This window comes from Anas platyrhynchos, chromosome 5 (assembly GCF_047663525.1).
Source record: "Anas platyrhynchos isolate ZD024472 breed Pekin duck chromosome 5, IASCAAS_PekinDuck_T2T, whole genome shotgun sequence".
NCBI lineage: Eukaryota > Metazoa > Chordata > Aves > Anseriformes > Anatidae > Anas > Anas platyrhynchos.
This window is the reverse complement of record NC_092591.1, coordinates 3,121,035-3,133,867: the sequence shown is the minus strand read 5'-3', so window position 1 is coordinate 3,133,867 and position 12,833 is coordinate 3,121,035. Positions and strand designations below refer to the sequence as shown.

The 12,833-nt window shown below is 51.3% G+C and overlaps 2 protein-coding genes across 8 annotated transcripts in view; one reads left to right on the top strand and one right to left on the bottom strand.

The window, feature by feature from the left end:
* Nucleotides 1-2,856, top strand: part of SAV1 (salvador family WW domain containing protein 1) — an 18,608-nt gene extending 15,752 nt beyond the window's left edge. Inside the window, exons 5-6 of one of the 3 annotated variants that reach the window (XM_072038068.1) lie at nucleotides 817-987; nucleotides 2,075-2,856. In XM_072038068.1, the coding sequence (XP_071894169.1) occupies nucleotides 817-987; nucleotides 2,075-2,108 (205 nt within the window). In that variant the 3' untranslated portion in view covers nucleotides 2,109-2,856. Of the gene's footprint in view, nucleotides 1-816; nucleotides 2,037-2,071 lie in introns of those variants that run through there. The other 2 variants (XM_072038067.1, XM_027459552.3) reach the window with 2 other exon arrangements.
* ATL1 (atlastin GTPase 1) overlaps nucleotides 2,516-12,833 on the bottom strand; it is a 27,540-nt gene continuing 17,222 nt past the window's right edge. For 3 of the 5 annotated variants that reach the window (XM_072038065.1, XM_072038063.1, XM_038179852.2), the window contains exons 7-14: nucleotides 12,295-12,387; nucleotides 11,540-11,678; nucleotides 9,528-9,655; nucleotides 8,787-8,843; nucleotides 7,940-8,011; nucleotides 6,468-6,899; nucleotides 5,384-5,398; nucleotides 2,516-3,253 (exon numbers count right to left, since the gene is read on the bottom strand). In XM_072038065.1, coding sequence (XP_071894166.1) covers nucleotides 3,143-3,253; nucleotides 5,384-5,398; nucleotides 6,468-6,899; nucleotides 7,940-8,011; nucleotides 8,787-8,843; nucleotides 9,528-9,655; nucleotides 11,540-11,678; nucleotides 12,295-12,387 — 1,047 coding nt within the window. In that variant the 3' untranslated portion in view covers nucleotides 2,516-3,142. The remainder of the gene's footprint in view (nucleotides 3,254-5,383; nucleotides 5,399-6,467; nucleotides 6,900-7,939; nucleotides 8,012-8,786; nucleotides 8,844-9,527; nucleotides 9,656-11,539; nucleotides 11,679-12,294; nucleotides 12,388-12,833) is intronic. The other 2 variants (XM_072038064.1, XM_072038066.1) reach the window with 1 other exon arrangement.

Below are 12,833 nucleotides of genomic sequence, written 5' to 3'. Positions count from 1 at the left end.
GGCCGAGGGTGCCTGGCCAGCCAGCATTTAGCCCGTGTAGTTCTCCAGGGGACCTCCCCAGGTCCACAGCAGCTCATTTTTTTCCAGTGTGAGGACTGAGAACATCTGTGGGCTTCCTTCTCTCCCTTCTCCCTCCCTCAGCCCCTGCTGGTGCTATCTAATCCCCCCGTCTGCTGTCCTGGGAGGTTCATGACCTGCAGTTGGAGACACTGATTGAGATTATTGCTGCTAATTAACCAGGAGCAGGGCAGTGTCCAAGAGTGCTCGTTAAGGCTGGAACGAGAATGCTGTGGAAACAAAAGCGCGTTGTGAGGGAGAACTTGCAGGCCTGCAGAGCTCTGCCTTCTGGGAGGTACTTGCTGGGGAATACTAGGATAAGCTGTTAAAATAGTTCGTTTTTGCTTTCCTAGTCCAATTTTAAAAGGTGTTTTACTGCTATATCTTGAAGGTTTGTGTAACAGAATTGATGTTCTAAACCAAGATGTAAAATTCATTTGGGGAGTGTTCGTGTAGTCAGTTAAGAGGATCTGTAGTACTTCGTGAATTTACCTGTATAAAATTAATTTGGCATATTATGGGTGATTCTGCAGTTTAGCTCTAAGTAGTGTTTCTCCAGTGCACTTTGAGCCACAGCTCCCTGTCTGTAGGTGTTAATTAGTTATTTCCTCACATAGCTAATAATGCAGGCTGTAAATGGCTACAGAGCTGATGAGTGGCCGTGCAGCTGTGAGGTCAGCTCCTCACCCAACACACAGTGACACGTGGATAATCTCCTACTCATCTCCAGTCTCCTACTCATCTCCTGTCTCCCCCCAGGTACGACCACATCCTGAAGTGGGAGCTCTTCCAGCTGGCGGACCTGGACACGTACCAGGGCATGCTGAAGCTGCTCTTCATGAAAGAACTGGAACGGATCGTGAAGCTGTACGAGGCGTACAGGCAGGCCCTCCTCACCGAGCTGGAGCATCGCAAGCAGAGGCAGCAGTGGTATGCCCAGCAGCACGGCAAGAATTTCTAAGCTAACAACTCTTCCTAATAGACTTTTCCGAGGACACTACGAGCTTTAAAAAGTTTCCACACTTCATACTATGAAAAAGTGCTTTGGTTGAAAAGGCAGCTTATTTTTGTTGACGTTGCACCTTTGTTATTATCCTCTTGAATATTTTTCTACATGTATTATGTATTGTTTATAAAATGAAAAATGTTTGTTAATCTTTTTCCATACAAAAACTAGTTTGTTATTCTGAAAACCAGCATGGAGTTACGGAGTTTGATCAGAGACTTGATTCTGGTATCTTTTTTCTAGCAGTTGGCTGTATTATTAAGAAGCTGACTATATATTTTTAAACGGCAATAGATGCAATTACAAGAAATGCCCTGGATGCAAAACATTGTTAAAATCCAAATTAGTATTTTGGTGTATTTCCCTCTGGACTTTTTGTATCCCTCTTGAGAGGTTTGTTCCTTGTTTACAGCTTTAATGTACAGAACACTGGCACTGTTCTCAGTACTAGAACCATACAGAAGCTGATTTCATCACTCTCAAAGTGCTTCATGGGAATGAAGTCTGAGTTGCCTTATTTTTTACTTTGTTTAATGCATTATTACCTTAGATTTACTACTAGTTTTCACAGAAGTTAGTCAGAGGGCGAAATACTCGTACCTTCTTAAAGACCAATATCACTAAGCAAACTCTTCAAAGGTTCTGAAATGCTAGGGAGACTGCATTTTATGTGCCCCAGCCACACGGGAAGGTAGTAGCATTGTGTAACCAGCTTACCAACCAGCTGTACCACACCACAAAAAAAATCAGGGATGTATCAACATTTTTTTACCGAGCTTTGTCTTGTATTAAAGTTTCCTGACTTGGGGAAAATTTGTACTTGTACAGTTACCCTTGCCGATATTTTCATTTGGTTCATTGATTGTCCTGAAATGTTATTTATGGATTCTTTTTAGTGCAATAAACATGGTTGCAGACAAAATACATTTCTTGTAAATCCTATTAATTCAATAAAAATCACTTTGTTTAATGAGTGAAAGGGTAGTCAACTGATTTTTCACCTTTCAGCAGGTCAAATGAAGTGGTTAGAGCCAAGGAGATCTGACTGGGAGTGGCCGCAATCAGAAGCTGTCACAGATGCTGTCCCCTGCGTGAGTCGTGGTAGAACAGAGCTGCTGTTGGAGCTGTTCCCCATAAAACCCAACCGCTGCCCCTCTGAGCCTCCTGTACCCAACTTGCTGTGACTGCCAGGTATGGGTGCAGCTGTTACAAAAGCTGGAAGCTTTGCTTTGCCCCAAACTTGCTTTTATAAAACTTGCTCTTATTCTACCAGTGACAGAAGCACCTCATGGAGGTCGCACTGGGGCAGTGAACACACCAGAATATATTAAAGATGTCAAGTTACAATTAAAGCACCAATTCTGAAGGTCAGAAAAAAATCAGAAAATGTAAAAAGTAACGCTAAGAAGCTCTGAAGTCATTAGTCAATAATTGCTTCTGATGGAGCCAACCTCTTAGGAACAAAAAGCAAACTTTAATAGTTCTGATGATAAAAGAATAGAACTGTTTAACACACTTTCTATGCACTATAATGAATATATATATGTACAGAAATACAGTGAAACTTTCTCCAATACATATACAAAGTGATACTTTGTGCATCAGTTACGAATGGAAAAGTACGCTTTCCTTACAATATCGTTAACATACCATAGCAGCTGTCCTTACAGTTTCTGATAAAGCAAGTTAATACATTTTTAATTATGTTGATGTAATTAGTTGATTGAAGAAAACCCTCGGTTACATGTTATAACTCGTTCAAGTGTTTGAAAATAAGACGATTTTGAATAATGCGAAGGTTTGGAAGGTTTTTTAGCTGCAGCGTCACGTAAATTATAATTCCTGTAATGACTTGGTGATTAATTAAAAAGGGAGAAAATAAGGCTTCATAAATTAGTTGGGAAGTGTGCCGGATATTGCAAATTAAAAGCACTTGGTACTCGCAGCAGTGCTGATATGTACATATTAACAGAACAAAACTCATGCCTACATCTTCCCATCCAACGCTGTTGCTGCAGGAACAGATGGAACATGGGAGCGGCCGCGTCTCCTCCGTGTGCCCCGGGCAGCCCCTCTGCCCTACAGCTTCTTCCTCTCCGAGCCCTCGGCAGGCTCCGCTTTCTGTGCGGGGAAGGCGTGGTGGTACAAGTGTCTGTGAGTCGCGGCCGCGCTGTACAGTTTGTACAAAGCCTAAAAAAAAAAAAAAGCAGAGGAGATGCTGACAGGCTGCAGCAGCAGGGGCAGCCTGCGCAGCGTGCAGTTTGCTTTGGGCACCAGCTCAGCAATGCAGTGTCCAAAAAGGGGAAAAAAAAATAAAATAGGGTTCAGGAGTTCATCAATCTCAGACCTAAGGGGAAGAGCTGCCTTCGGCTGTATTCGGCCAAGGCCTACCTGCAGTGTGCATAGGGGTTGGCAGGGGCTGGGTTTCCCTACGTGTTTCACGTGCAGGCTTTAAATTTCTGCACTCTCAGCACTTTTTTACCCCACCAGGCAGAAATTGCATCGCACAGAGGGTTTTGCTGGGTAATTTCTATCTGGATTTTTCTGTGGGTGAGTGCAGATTTTTTTTCCCTCTCTTGTTACCATTTTTTGCTTTCCTTGTTGGTGCCTTTCCGACCTGACAGCGAGGCCTGGCCTTGGCAAAACAGCCACACCATGGGCTCAGGAAGCAGCGTGCTGGTCCCGCAGCATGCCAGCAGTTGTCTCTCAAGTCCCATGGAGCATGCGAGGGACACGCCTGGCACCAGACCCAGGCATTTTCCGTGTGGCAGTGGCTGCATTACCCATGCTGATGTGGCCGTGGGGCGTGTGCCCCTCGCAGAGCTCAGCTCAGAGCAGCCACGGGGCCGTGCCCAGGCCCCTCGGGTGCTGCAGCCTCCCAAAAGGGTGCCACTGCCCCCCCTCCACCCCAAACTGCACCCAGGGCACAGCGCAGAGGAGACGCTGCGATGTTACAGAGCCCTGAGGGTGAATGGGTAGCGCAGCGCTGAGCTTTCCACTTCAAACAACTTTTAATTGGGGGAAAAAAATAAAAATAAAACCACCAGCAGCTCCTGCTGGGGCTCTGAAGACTCCTGGTGATGTGAAACAAGGATTGTAGCGGGGAGGGACAAGGTAGACGATGGAGATGGGAGCTTCATCACGGCGTGATGGCTTCATCATGTGCATGTTGAGGCCATGGAGTGAAGCAGGAGGGCCCAAGGCAGACATGGCACAGCCAAAGGTGAGCAGAAGGCCCCGGGGTGATGAGGGGCTGCTGCCCGCATCCCTGACACACCCTGGGAAAGCCTGGGGCTGTTGCCTGCAGGTGGCTGCCTTTCTAGGGCTGTGGTGGGCTGGTGCAAGGGTCTTCCAGCAGCTTCTCTGCGTTTCTTTATTTTTTGGTGGTGTCTGATAACATGCCCATCATCACCAATAGCACTTTGGGCTATTTTCGGCTTTTCTCGATGCCTTCACCCCACACAGCTGCCTTTTTCCTGGCAGGAAGGCTTTCTCTACCAAAGAACACCTTCTGGGGTTTGCTGTAGCACAAGACACAGCAAAGCCTACGGCCCCAGAGGTCAGAAAAGCTCCGGGCAGCTCTGGGGGCACAGCGAGGTCCCAAAAACATCCCACCTGTGCAGGCCACCATGGGCCACAACGGGTTCTTTTTCCCTGTGTTTGGCATCGCCGAGATCTGCTTCAAACTCCTCTTAAGAGGCAACCCCCGCGTAACTCAGTGGCAGAAAAATGCACCAACACCGAGCCCTCGGCCCAAGGAAGAGGCTGGGGAGGCAGAACACACCTCCGAGTCCCCGAGCGTGGTTTACTCCACCCAGGATTTTATTTTTTTTCCCCAAAGCTGGGCACGTGGCGCTTGCAGACACACCAAGCCAAGGGCTGTGCTCAGCCTGAGCCATGCCTGGTGCCGCAAAACAAAACTCACAGGCAGGGCTCAGCACGCCAGGAAAGCCCCCAGCCACAAACTGATGGGGGAAAAGGTAAAAACCCCATCACAACAATCACACAACCCCTCCTTCCACCCCAAGCCCACCCCAAAAACCCCTCCCTCAGGCTCCTGGCTGTCAGCGTGGGGTCGATGGCAGGCAGCAGCTCCGGAGGTGACACCCTGGCAGCAGCGAGCACCCCGCTGCGGGGTTGGGGTCCCAGCCACCACCCAGGGCCCTCCTTTCTCTCCGAGCCCAAGGGCTGGGAAGCAGCTCAACGTGCGTCTGATCCCGGGATGATTTTTCTGTCCCTGAGGCTCGGCCGCCCTCAAGGATCCCCTGGGAGCCGTGCGGTGCATGCCGGGGGAGAGCAGGGGAAACGAGAGCCACTTACCTCGTTTGTGCTTCCCTGGGGAGAGGCATTGGGAAAAGAAGGGGGAAAACAAATAAAAAGGAGAAGAAAAAGAAGCATCTCTGTGTATCATGCACATCCACGGAGCAAACAGCTCGCACCTCCAGCCAGCAGCCACCTGCCGGAGCCCCCAGGGCGGTTTATTTGCAGGGGGCTCAGCCCTGTCCCCTCGCAGGTCCCCCACAGGGCTCTGGCCACCCCCTCCTGCTGCTGGGGACACCGTGTGTGACCCCACAAGGGCTCCATCCCTGCTCCCCACCTGCCTGCAACTTCCTGAGGGCTCTGTCCTGTTCTTGCTCTTGTGCTGAACCTGCCACTGCTTCCTGCACAGGGCTGGGCAAACGCTGGGCTCACGTCCTGGGCAGGACGGGCTCTTTTCTGGGCATGCACACGCACAGGCAACAACACGAAACCACCGAGACCCTGAGAACACCTCCCCAGGGGGACCCCAGTCTGAGCTCCTTCATGCCTGTAAGTTTTAGGAGTCCACAAACTGGCGTTTTGTGATGGGTAAGACAAGCAGAAAAAAAAAACAAGGCTAAACAAAATAGCTTGTGGTGAGTGCTCTGTGTCGGTGGGACCAGCACAGCTCGTCTTTTACACCAGGCAGGGTTCAGAGGGTCGGACTCGAGCAGCCTTGCTGCTGATTCCTGCTCTCAGCCCCAACTTTCTCTGCCCATCTCTGCTGTGTTATGGGGTGGCTGTACCCAGGCCCTAAAACTTGTCCCCTCCATCACCAACTCCACAAACTGAGCTGAAAATATTCCCCCTGCCGCTGCCCTCCCCACCTGAGGAATGGACCGGAGCACATCATCCTGCTGCCCGAGGCCAGCCCAGCTCCTCCCTGCCTGCACAAGCAGCTCAAGCAGCTGGATCTGCCCGGGCAGGCCCCGCTGGAGCACCTAAAACAGCCCTAAATGCCAACGCAAAAAGCCATTTCCAAGAGGAGGAGCAGCCCCAGGAAACCCAACGCTTAAGCACTCGGTGTGGGGATTTGTACTGTTTAGTTTCGTGTGTTTTTTTTGTGTGTTTTTTTTTGTTTTAAATCAAAAGCTCTTTATCCTACCTGGTCCCACAAGGCTGCGGCCACTTGGTCTATTACTGCGCCCAGTTCTCTGTACTCCCCAGAGTATCTGATATATGCCCAGGTGCACAGTGTGATAAGTGTCAAGCCCATGATCATGTTGCACAGACTGGCTATGATGTCCAAGCCAATGAAGCCGGTGACTCCAGCGATCACGTAAGTGATGAAGATGACCACGAAGAGCGTGGCGGGGGTGCGGGCAGCGTGGAAGATGTTCTTGCTGTCGTTGTGCTTGATGTACTGGATGTAGAGCTCGTCTATCTCGGCCTCCAGCTGCTGCAGGTAGCGGCGGCTGAACTCCTCCCCGCCCATCTTCTTCACCCCGCGGAACAGCTTCACCGCCTCCTCCTTCAGCTCCAGGTGCTTGCTCTGCAGGTCGCTGGGCGCGAGGAAGGGCTTGTCCCCACCACAGACCTGCGTGGAAAACACGGCCCCATCGCTGCACAAACCTCAGCACCCTCAGCTCCTGTCTCCTGCCATGCAAAACACAGGAACCGGGCTCTGGGGGCTCCTGTTTGGCACAAACCATCCCCTCTGCTCCCCTTAGCCCTGAGCTCCAGTTTTGAGAGCCCCAAAACCAAAGGACAGTGCAGGGTTTGTCCTTGCCCTCCTCTTGGCACTATTTCTTCGAGCTGCAGCTCCTCAGGGACAGGTTAAAGTGGGGCTGTGGGTGTCTGTGCCGAGAAGCCGGGTCCCACGACCCCCCCTGTTCAATTTGCTCACAGCCTAAGCCAGGATCTCGGGCAATATCGAGCTACGATCCCTGCAGATCTGGAGCCCAGCATTTTGCTGTGCTGCAAACTGTGCAGCTTTTTATTTTTTTTTCCTTAGCACTTCTGGCTTTAAGGCATAAGCACCACCACCCACCCAGAGCAGCGTGTGGATAATTTGTGTAGCTCTGCAGCCCCATCTGGAGAACAGACGGGACACCTGAAGTGCCCAGAGACAGGCTGAGGGCTGAGCCTCACCCGAAAACATCACAACCATCCCTCTCCAGAGCTGACTGGGCAGGGCACAGGTGAAAAGCCTGCTGTAATGACTTTATCCCCTAATTAGCACCAGCCTCAGCAGGGGTTAAAGAATGGAACAGAACAGTTCAGCTGGAAGGGACCTTCCATCAAGTCCAACTGCCTGAGCACTTCAGGGCTAACCAGAAGTGAAAGCGCGTTAATGAGGGCGTTATCCAAATGCCTCTTGAGCACTGACAGCCCCGGGGCATCAGCTGCCTCACTGGGAAGCCTGTGCCAGTGCCTGATGAGCCTCGTGGTAAAGCAATTTTTCCTTATGCCCAGTCTGAACCTCCCCAGGTGCAGCTTTGTGCCGTTCCCTCACGTTTTGGTCATCGTGGGCTGCGTGGTCACACAGCGCTGCTGCCCCGACACAATAAAGCCAAGCAGGGAGGTTTCTCCAGGAGGACAGGAGAGCCTGGGGAACGAGGTCTGAGCACCACCTACCTCTTCCATTCTCCTGCTGTAGGTGTCTTTGGCAGTGGCAACTGCTGCTAAATTGTTGGCTTCCGCTGTGGCCTGCACGAAGAGCAAAAAGGGCACAAAGTTTAGCTGCAGAAAGGTGAGGTTAAGAAGTGTAATTGCAGAGAAGAGCAGCCACCAGCTGGGTGCACATGGCCCACGTGCTTTCAGCCAGGATGCATGCGTGGTGCACGCACACAAAATTAAACAGCCCCTCCTGACTCAGCCAGCTGCACTCTCCCCAGCATCTGACCAACGCCAAATAAAATCCTTCTGTATTTACACATCCAGTATCCTCAGCCCCCCCACCCCCACCGGGCAAAAACCTGCATCAAGAAAGGATTCCTACCCTCCGAGCCAGGGCAACAAAACCTCTGGGCTTCAGCTGTGGGAAACAGCAAGGGAAGAGATAAAAGGCTCAGCTGAGTGTAAACAGCTCCAGCTGCAGCCTCCCGCTGAGCTGTCTGACTCGGAGCAGGGAGCTGAGGGCAGCTCTGCGTGGGGCCACGCTACCTCCGTGTGCCAGAGCGCGATGCTGCTCACCTGCGGGGAATAATTTTGGCCAGGCTGAGTGCTGCTGAGTGCGTGGAGTGACCACAGCCCGGCCGAGGTGCACAAGCTGTGCTGCCTCAACTGCCTGGCCACATCACACCTTCCTCGGGCTTTGAGTGACTGCTGAATGCTGCCCAGAGGGACGTTGGGGTTGTGCAACTAAGGCACTTGAAACAAAACCACAAGGGCTCGACGTGCTGCACTGGCTGGATGCTGATAATTAAGTGGGAATCGATGGCAGCTGCAGCGCACGGATGCCCAGCAGCTCCCCCTCACCTACCTGCAGCATGGACTTGGGGTGTGGCAGTTCTTCCCCTTGGTAGATCTTAATGTAGGCCTGCAAAACAGGGCACAGAAACACGGAATCAATCGGATGCCAGAGAGACACAAACACCTCCACCCAGTTCCAGGCACAGCACTAACAGGATGAAAGCAGCACAGAAGAGGACGGGGCTCCTGGCACAAGATGGCTTCAGCAGGGGCTGCTCTGTCAAAAAAAAGCAAGTAGCACAGCCCAAGGTTGATTCCTTGGGTGGCATGGGGCACTCACTCAATGCTCACACTCCACCAGTTCCTCTAAGTATCTATACCATAGAATTTGTACCTACCTCCGTCCTTCCCTGAAGGAGAAGGAACCAGAGTCAGGTAGCCCTGGAGAGTAGGTGGTGAGAATTACTCACTGATATCTTGCATCAAAATGTCACGGTAGTCATGACAACAAAATTAATGTGTTTTTTTTCCAAAGGGAACAGGAATACGGCCCTCAGCCTACCTCCCCCTGGTCCGCAGGTCCCCGTGGTCAGGTGAGAGCCCTGACACCTTTTGGGCTTATGGCATGGCCAAATACACAGCCATGAGGGGTTTGCTCAATGCAGCAAGGGAGCCAGCACTATTAGGCTGGACCGAGATCGTTTCCTCCAGCCGACAAGTGCTAGCTTGTCTGCTGCTGCTTTCCCCTTCCATCAGAAGTGCAAATGTGCTGCAAACAAATAAGCCCCGTTTCTCTTGAGTAAGCCAATACCTTAAAATACTCCACAAGGCCCCGACAGGTGATCTGGTTTCCATTGATCTCCTTCACGTCCAAGCTCTCGGGACTAAGCAGCCACGGAATCAAAATCTTCAAGTTCTTGATGAACTCATCGTCTATTTCTGGAAAGAAACCCAACGTCATCAGAACCAGCCCTCGGTCAGATTTGTGCTTCTGTGTGCACTCCCATCAAAGACCGGAGGCTCGAGCCAGGGCACCAGCTCAGCCACCCTGTGATTTAGTGATGTGAGCACTCAGAAATGGTCCCGGCCCCGGTGAAGTTGTCACTTAACCCACAAACAGCACATACAGCTCTGCATAGATCCATCAACCAGCTTCCTGGTCTCAGAAACAGTTGCACAAACACAAATGTGACTGCACGGGGAAAGAAAAATGCTTTTGCTGATGACACGGGTAATGCACACCAGCACTGGCAGCCGGAGAACAGCACCTTGCCAAGACAAACAGACTTTGTAAAGCCTGATCTTGAGTATACAGCATGGAAACGTGCTGTGCCTTCCCTTTGCACGCCTCTGTGGCACCCACAGTGGAAATCTTCAGCCAGGGCTTAGGCTTTGGCTCTTCTGTGCCAGCAGGTAGGATTTCTTGTGCCCAGTTCTTGGTCACCCAGATGTCAGATTCTCCTTGCAAAGTATTTTAAAGCTTTTGAAAATCATTAGGCTCTCAGCACTAATGAATCCTGCAGGTGATGGCATTTATACTGCACCCTCGGACACCCCTCGGTGCAGGGCACAGCCTCTGCTCCCCCAGCGTGTCCCCTCCAGAGCTGGCAGTGTCACCGAGTGCCCCACGGGCTTGTGTCACCTGGAGGGAGGCAGGCTGCTTGCCTAACAGCCACTTTTATGGCTTCAGAGCGCCTCGCATCCATTTCTGCTATTTAAATTAAACTGAGACATGCAAGCCATCCAACATCTGGGCATCTGGAAGGTAACGAGAGAGGGGAAGTTTCCCCAGATTTCTCCTCAGAGAGCACAAAAGGCTGAGTCCAGGTCTAGAGGAACAAGAAAATGCTGTCGAGATGCCGACAACTCCCAGGCCAGTTCTGCACACACCACTTGTTAATTGCTGCTTAGCACCTGAAATTAAAGGGGAACTAATAGAAACCAGTCTGGCTTCCACCAGAGCCTGCACTGTTGCTAGTTAGCACGGAGTTTGCCAGAAGGACGAGTCTGATCACTAGCCAAAACCAGAAGAAGTAACTTCTTTCTGTCTGGTAATTTATTTTAAGTGACTATCAGCCACTTTCTCCATTGCTCAGAGGCTGCAAGCAGCCTGTAAGCAGAGGTGCTGGTAAGCAGCTGATTCACACAAATAGAAAATTTGGAACCTGCTTTGGCAGGGGGCTGGACCCGATGACCTTTTGAGGTCCCTTCCAACCCCTACAATTCTGTGATTTTGTGAAAATCCACAGCACACGGCTCCTTTCAGGGTAGAGAATCCTACCTTGTGTTTTTTTTCCTTCGTGTTTATCTTACCTGTGAACTAAGTCTGCCCTGTAGGGAAACCACTGATCAGATAAGTCAGGATTAAATATTCCTTGGAAAGCTTTTCAAAGTGAAATAACGTTCCTCTGAGAGCACGTGTAACCAGCCTGCCACCCTGCGCAAGCACAAGCCTGCCGTGCAGCAACCAGCCCGCACGGCTGTGTCTGCACCCAACTGCAGGTGAGGCGCAGGAATTAATTGCAGGCTGAGCATCACGTCCCTAAAAATCACATCTCACCTGCCCTTCCCCATTTGTCTATCAGCCATCTGTTGGCAGGGCTTATTGTCAGCGAACGTGAGCTCACGCTGAGGTTAAAAGCATCTGGCAAAGGGCAGGCAGCTGGCTGCGCTCGGAGGAATGAGCTGAGTATGTCGTTGGGAAGAGGATTCAGGTCCTCTTGCAGAAGCCCTTTCATGGAAAATACTCAGGAATGTTTCAGGAGTCAGTGGGCCTGTCTGTCAGGGCATCTAAGGTATCTAAAGCAGGCCTTTGCCTCGTACCTTTCAGCTTTCCGTCGAAGTTAGGGTTGGTGGCGACCTTCAGGCCGGGGTGAGGTAAGAGGAAGCAGGAGATCTTGGTGAAGCAGGAGTGGATGTGCTTTCTGACGTTCTGCAGTTCTTCGTGCTGGTTTCCTGAGACCTGCGAGAGATCGGTTTGGGGTCAGCTTCCCTTCGGATGCAGACGGAGGTGACACCGGGGTGCCAGGAGCATGGGGTACCCCGCACTGCGGCTGCTCACAGCGGGAAGGAGCCGGTGAGGACGTCCCTGTAGGACACGCTGTGTGAACCAAGGAGCTGGCCTATCTCTGACCACACGCCCTGGGGCATGTCATTATCACTGGTAAAATGTGCATGCCTGTGCATGACCCGCGTACAAAAACATTTGGGATTTCCCACTAGGGCCTTTCTCGGCTCCCCTTTAATTAGGTCTCTCCACTACCAAGTGGCCCAAGCATTTCCTGATTAACCCCACTGGAGCCCATTGGTTTTACCTGTTCCTAAAGCGTTATTCCCGGTCCCAGGAATCTCCCAAGCCCCATAGCTGAAGAAAGCAGGGCAGGACCCTACAGCCCAGCCAGGCCAAGGTCTCACCCTTGTGCCCACACACTCTGTGTCCACACAGACGAGGACAACGTGCTGACCCTGGGGCACAAGCCAGGTTTGCCTCTCCCTCTCCATCACCCCCGAGCGCACGGCCCTGGCCATGCAAGGCCACGTAGAAAGCGTTGAGGAAATCCAGCTCCGAAAGAACGAACCTTGAGACGTTTTTCCAAAAACTTTGCGCCGCCATCGGATCCATAGGAAAACTCGTAAGGGAAGCTCCAGTCGCGCACGAGGAATATAAGGGACTAGGAGACAGAAACACGTCCAGGTCAGTGCCACGCCACGGGAACCCAAGCACCGCACGTTATCAGGAGGGGTTTGGGAGGAGATCGGGGCCTCCTGCCCCACCACCATCGCTCGTGGCAGCCCGGCCGGATGGCAATTTGGTTCCCGAGTTTGAAAAATAGCATCAGTCATTTCCACTGCAAAATAAAAAAGAGGTTTTTGCTAACCGGGACAAAAGGCAACGAGCTCCCTAATTCCAGCCACATTTAGTTCCATCCTATGGGAATTTCACAGGCTCGTTTTTTTTCAGCCGTTTTCACTGGGCAGCTTTCCAGACAGACTTTTAATGAGAAGCATATGTAGGATAACGAGGCTGAATAAGAAATTGCTGGCTTTTGTAATCTTTATTGAGGCAGTCGAATTTCTATTCAATGAATAAATAAATACCAGCACGGTCAACGTCTAA